Source organism: Electrona antarctica (genome assembly GCF_951216825.1).
Source record: "Electrona antarctica genome assembly, chromosome: 13".
In the NCBI taxonomy this organism is placed as follows: Eukaryota; Metazoa; Chordata; class Actinopteri; order Myctophiformes; family Myctophidae; genus Electrona; species Electrona antarctica.
Window position 1 is genome coordinate 40,542,134 of NC_136794.1, and position 6,710 is coordinate 40,548,843.

General features: G+C 50.0%; 1 protein-coding gene across 1 annotated transcript; it reads right to left on the bottom strand.

Moving 5' to 3' along the window:
* Window positions 1–1,628: 1,628 nt before the first annotated feature.
* LOC306934975 (putative ribonuclease ZC3H12C) lies at window positions 1,629–6,041 on the bottom strand (the record flags this gene model as incomplete). The annotated part of the gene is made up of 5 exons (XM_079517797.1): window positions 1,629–3,196; window positions 3,592–3,698; window positions 4,011–4,245; window positions 4,398–4,537; window positions 5,221–6,041. 5 exons carry the CDS (start codon window positions 6,039–6,041, stop codon window positions 1,629–1,631), a joined length of 2,871 nt encoding a protein of 956 aa, XP_079373923.1.
* Between the last annotated feature and the right edge of the window lie 669 nt (window positions 6,042–6,710).

Consider the following 6,710-nt stretch of genomic DNA (forward strand, 5'->3'; position numbering starts at 1 on the left):
CTGTTTAACGAAAGTAATGTAATGTAATGTTCGGTGTATTTAAAACCAGTCCCTGAAGCAAGCAGAATGTACACAGGCCTGCTGCAGAGGCCAGAAATACCCTGTTTCTTCTGCCTGGGACAACGCAATGCTGATATAAGCTTCTCCTGGTGGTGATGACAGCCCTGACATGTGACACGGCCCCATCCAACAAAATCACCACGACATTAATATACAGAACAAAAAAAAAAGACAGGAATAAATTAACACTTATGTTTAAATAAATAAATAAAACAAAACGCCAACAAAACAAAAACAGTAGTTAATACCTTCTCCAGTACACCTGCACTTTATTCCTCAACAGCCACTTAAAAATGGCCACTATGATGCAGGTTGAGGACAGATAGACTTGACATGTTTTAATTCAATCTAAAATAATTGCAACCTCACAAACTGTGAAGTCACCTGACAGGGCTCTCCCGGCAAGAGGAAGTGAACGCAGCTTCAAAAAAGAAACACAGCAATGGGGGTTTCTTGGTGAGTAGTTTTTGAGACATTCAGCTGTGGCTGTTTCGCTTCCCTAAATGGGAAATTCATCTAATTTAACCACAGCCACTTTGAAACAGGTGTAGACCTGTTTAGAAAATATAATTCATGCATTATGCATGCGAGTGTTTGGTAGACTATTTTTCTTTTTTTTCAAACGGAGGTAACCCAAAGGCAAAGATTTGTTTTTCTTTTTTATTCTCATGTGATTGTAAAATCATGTAAAATGAAAGCTGGTTAAATAATAATAATAATTAATAATAAAAAGTGCAGAACAGAACAAAAAATTAAATAACTTAACATGAACAAAATAAATAAATTAAAGATGCACAACGTAAGAAAAACAACCCGGCCAACCTTGAAACGCAACAAAAACCTCCCTAAAGCACATTGCCAATGCCAGCAAAACTACACCGATGTTAAGTAAGTGCTGAAGGTGCTGAAGAAGCAACTCTGAAGATAGAAAAATAAGGTACTACTGTACTGTAGCCCAAGGCTCATCCTCTTTAAATACAATTTCAAAAATATGATATCACAATTTCTCTTGGTCATGTGGCCATACTCTATTACATCCAATAAGCAGTAGGACATGAATATGTCAGCAGCAGTAAGATATGAATATATCTTAAACCTCAGACCTGGCCTTAACCTTTTCAAGTGATCTACAACCTCTGGCTTCACCCTGCTGATGCTGTACAAGATCGTTCCAGATCGTTTGACAAATTTGAACCGTCAATGGCAAAACTGCGTAAGTGTGGACCCTTGTACAGTTGGAGGCCATCGATATTGTCCTTTTCTTTTTGCTGAGGTTTGCGTGATCTGCGCAAAAGGACAGTTAACCCATTTTGGGCGGGAACCCCTTTTGGTGTTTTAAACATTGTTTTAATTTAGCTATTGAAAAATAGCAGATCTACAAGCTCATAGCGCGCCACCGAGTGGCGCGCTACGAGCTTGTAGGTCTGCTATTTTTGAAAAATCGTGAAAATATTTATTTCAGAAAACTGGAGGATTTAGAAGGATTTTTTTAAATTTTGAGGTCAGGCCTAAATGGGTCAAATGATAAGGGACAATATCGGTGGCACCCAACTGTACATGTATTACCATCAGTAACCCTGTTGGGACTTCTCCATCAAAATGGCCGCGGCCAGCTGCTGGGCGTCTGTCACATGGGGGTTTCTGCCCATCACCACCCTCACCAAATCCGGAGGGAAGATATTACACAGGTTGACAAACACGTTCTCCCTCACGTCCTGGTATCGACCCCGGGTAGGGGACTCTTGACGCTGGGGGGCCACGGGCGCGTGGTATCGACCCCGGGTAGGGGACTCTTGACGCTGGGGGGCCACGGGCGTGTGGTTGTTGCTGTGGGACAGAGGCAGTGAAGTGTGGGGGTGCTGGGACGTAGATAGGTCGCGAGGTGACAAGTGACCGTCCCTGCCCCAGGGCGAGTGCCAGCCCTCGTCGCGGCCCTCCGGGAGGCTCTGGCAGAGAAATGGTTTGGGGGGCTGCTGGTACTGCATCTCCCACCCTGACAGAGGCTGCTGCTGCTGATGATGATGATGCTGGTTCAATCCAGCATAGTCCCTCCTGGCGTGAAGGGGCGACCCCTCGTACAACCGGGAGTCCTGGGGCCTGCTTTCCTGCCAGGGGGAGCCGAGTAGACTGTGGCCCAGAGGGGAGGTGTGGGGAGGTGCGGGTGGAGGGGCTGGGTAGTCCCTAGGACACCCGGCACGGCTGCTTAGGGACGAATGCTGCGGGTGGAGAGGCAGGTAGAACAAGGGTGGCTTAAAGGAGTGTGAAGGATGCGGGGGGTAGGAGGCCGGAGCCTCCTCCGAACCAAAGCCGGGTAGCCTCCGCAGTGTCTGAGGCAAGGCGTAACTATGGGGAGGGTGAAGCCCCGCACTGGGAGCACCGTGACTGGCCGGAGGGTGGGAGCAGCGTTTGGGGCAGTGGTGATGGTGGTGGGAGTGGGTGGGGCGGTGGTGATGGTGGCATTTGATTCTGTCATCTAGTGGGTCAGGGGAGAAGGAGTCCGAGCTGACGCTGCCCTCGCTGCTGCAGTCCGACGCCAGCGACCCTGCCCGCAAGTCCGCCGGGAAGAACCTCTCTGGACTCTGGGGCACAACCAGACTGAGGCTGGAGTAGGCCCTCATCAGGTAGCTGTAGTCCAGCTCTGGGGACTCGCATGTGGGGTAGGTGTCGCTGCGGCCTGGCCCCGACGCGCCAACCAGCCTTGCGGTACCGCCATCTCCTCCCCTGGGCTGGTCCCACCTGTCCTGGCTTGCCGTTGGCCCCCCTGGAGCGAGGTGGTGCCCCAGGATAATGCTGCTGCTACAGCTGCTGCTGCTGCTGCTACTTCCCCTGCGAGCATCGGCTTTGGCCCGGACACCCAGCCTGTCCTCCAGGTAGTCACCGAAGCAGTCACTATGAAGGCTAGAGTCCAGCTTTTTCTTTGAAGGCCCTCGGCCAAGTTCTGTCTCCACCAGCATCCCGTCCGTTTGGCCCTTGGGTGAATGGAGGCTTTTTATCATCAGGGTGTCTCCAAGCAGGCTTTTGGCAGATGATGAACTTTTGACGCTGGCTCTGAGCTCGTCAGCCACTGCACGCAGGGGCTGGCTGCCTCTCTCTGGGTGGTAGAACTTACACTTGTGGCCATAGGTGCATTTCCTCCCTGAGAGAGAGAACAGAGATTATATATATATATTCACCCGCATGGCATCATGTACAATATAGGGTGCGTTCCAACACTCTAGTCGTTTGATTATTCGGTGCACTCGGTGCGTTGTTATTGGAAAATGGAGTGTGTTGCACCCCGCCCGGGTGTACATGCTTTTTACGTTTTTCAGAAGGATTTAGAAAACATTTTTAGAATCAGCCTCAGGTCTAAATGCGTAGGTAAAATGTAAATAGTTATAGAATGTAAATAGTGATAGGAAAACGGCTTGTTGAATGTGACGCCTGGCATCATGTCAATCTAATTTGACAGATTCTCTGTTGAGTAGGAGTGATAGTGCCCTCTGAGCTTCACTTTTATAAGATAGAGTAAAGTGTTGTTGGTGTTGTTACCGTATGGACAGGGCTGCTTCCTGTGTTCAGGTATGATGGGTCTCTTCCTCAGGAAGTTCTCCAGACTGGGCCCGTGTCGACCCAGAGGGTCATCAGGTGGCATGAACCTAAATACACAGGTAAGGTAACAGATTGAAATGTGTTATTTTTGCCTTGAATTTCGTCCTCATCCTGATGTTTTGATGAGCTCTATACATTTTCTACAGCAATGCTAGCATTTTTTTCCCACAGTTTTCTATCTTTAGATATATGTTCTTGTAATTCAAACAAACCGATTAAACAATCTCACAATATGCACTCCAAAAAAGTTAATGTGCTTCGGGGAATGTTCAGGTGCAACCTTTGGGGAACCCCAGAAGGAACTGTTTGTCGGGAGTTTAACGGAACCGTTTAGTTTTGTTATGGTGAGGAAATCTTACTTGTCGTTTACAAACGAGTACATCAGTAGCCGCTCATCAATGAACTTCTTCCACTCTGGCTTCTCATTGGACAGGTCACGGTAGTTGTCGTTGGAAACGATGATGCCGTCGGACTCATAGGCCAGCTTGACGATGAAGCGGTCGTCATAGCAAACGACCCGACGACCCTGAACACGGCGGGACGGAGTGAAGACCAGGATCTTCTCTTTCTCCAACCTGCGCAGGATCTCCTGGTCTGCAAGGGGAGACGGGGGGTTATCATCACAGTGGTTTGATCATATCACGAGGCATAATGGACTGGCAACCATATATGGAGGCGTGACCGACCGAACGACTGACGGGTTTTATCTGCGACCTTCGGTTGCAAATATGAAGGTTGTCCGTTACCTGTTATGAGTGCATCGGGTCGGGACTGTTCCTTCCTCCACGCAGGAACAAATACAGTGATGTCACGGTGACCTCGCTCCAGGAACCAATCAACGGCGAGTTGGATGCCTTGACAGGAGAACACTTCCTTGTTTCCATGACTGTGAAGAGGAACAGAGCAAAAATGAATCATGGTTATTTTAATAGCCTATTCTGCTTTTTCAGAGATGGGCATTGGGCAGTAAGGAATGGCCAATCAGGGTTTCCACAGTCGTGAAAGTCGTGGAAAGGCTTTCTGGGAAAGAAAAACTGTGTTCTAGCCAGGCAAGGAAAGGGTTTGGAATTAACAGCATGTTTTGGAAAATGTTTGAATATAAATTTTGTTTTGTCTATTGCTTATAAAAAGAGAATGCAAAAATGCATATGTAGTGCATGAGACCAACACTACACGTAGTCTCCCCCTCCATAGAAGGTGTGTTAAGGCCTTTTCAGACAGGGAGTGTGTGACGCAGACGTTGTCGCCTGGATCAACGACGGTCTGAGAGGTGTGACACACGCTGCGTAAAAAAAAAGAAGCTCAACACAATCCAGCTCGGTCTAGTCAGTCGCGGGCTTGTGCACGAAACAAGCACGCGGGACCGTGTCCAAAATAAACGCACGGCGTACGCCTCATTGAAAATGAATTACTAGCCGCATCACAGTGAAAACCTGCATCCATTGGAACTTGGAAGCCCCTGCAGGCCGTACTGACAGCAACCCCTGATGGACTGGCTGTCCGGCTTACTTGGCAACACTCATTTTGTCCCATTAGGTAGACCCCCCCCACCCCTCCCCCATTCCTCACCTCATGGCCACGTTGCTCCCATCCAAAACAACCGGCCTCAAGTTCTCGTGGTCTTCCAGGAGCCGCGAGGGACACAGCAACCGGCAGGAGTCCAGGGAGGAGGTGGAGGAGGAGCGGGACGAGGAAGAGGAGGAATGAGCAGAAAAGGAGGAGGACTGGTAGGCTGTGGAACCTCCTCCTAATCCGCCTCCCCCCAGGACACCGACCTGCTGCTCCGTCTCTGTCTTGGTTCCCAGTTTGACCAGCTCTCCCAGTATGTCGTTGATGAGAGCGCTGGGGCCCAGCTTCCTCAGGACCTGGAGCACCAGCTCTTCGGGGTAGCCAAGCTTCAGGGCGAAGTCCACCTTGGCCCGATAGTCTGAGAGGGGATCCACGGAGGCGACCGGTGTCGCCGTCGCCGGCAGCTGCGAGGGCATCGCCGCGGCGGGCGGAGAGGCTCGGGGTGATAGGCTCTGTGCAGAGGGGTCCCGGTGGGGTGTTGGAAGGCTCTGTGCAGAGGGGTCTCGGTGGGGTGTTGGAAGCCGGCGCTGGACCCGTTCATCATCGCTGTCCGAGACGGCACTTTCTTCTGAGCAGTTACTGTTGATGCTGATGCTGCTGATGCTCAAACTGCTGCTGGTACTGCTGCTCCTACTGTTACTACCGCTGCTGCTGCCGTTACCACAACCGCCGGCTCCCGCCTCCTCTTCTCCTCCGGCCCGCGGGGGCCCTGCGTGCCCGGCGGTGGTGCGATGGCCTCCTTCCACGTGGAGGTAGTTCAGATCCAGCCCCAGGCTGAGGATGCAGCCTGTCCCATCCTCCAGATGGTCGTTCAGGCCCATGAAGCTGCCTCACACATCCAGTCCCACTCCTGCTGTTGCCTCCCTGACCGCCCTGACGCCCGGGGGACCCCACCGTTACTGCTGGTGACTCACCGACCAATCCTGGGAGGGAAGCCTATAGGGGAGAGAGGGGGGGGACACAACAAGGGAAAGGTTCAAACGTTAAGGTTTTATCGGTGCTGTGTCATTGTTGTGGATTAAAGCCACGTAGTCGGAGTAATGGGATATGGAAGTTATGGGCAGTCGCTGGTTGTATCAGCGTTACTGTGTTCGGGTTGACTGAAATGAACACTAGACAGACATACTGTGCTAATCTATCTAAGAGTGAGCCTTCTTCAGAGCAGACTGTAATAGTCATACTAATCTATCTAAGAGTGAGCCTTCTTCAGAGCAGACTGTAACAGCAGGTTGAAAACTGTAATAACACGTCTCCTCTCTCTGCGCCTGATTTGCATTTAAGCAGCAATGGGCTCAAAATGTCAAAGTGAACAATCAATCACTCCTGATGTGCAATACCAGAACAAATCCTGCTTTAAACGAATGACTGAACCATACCAAACCATAACTTAAGCCAATGACTATGAATCACTGACTTTAAAGTGGACTGTCAACTCATGGGTGTATTTGTTATTACAATTATTTTTTCTCCTACATATTACAGTATATGTA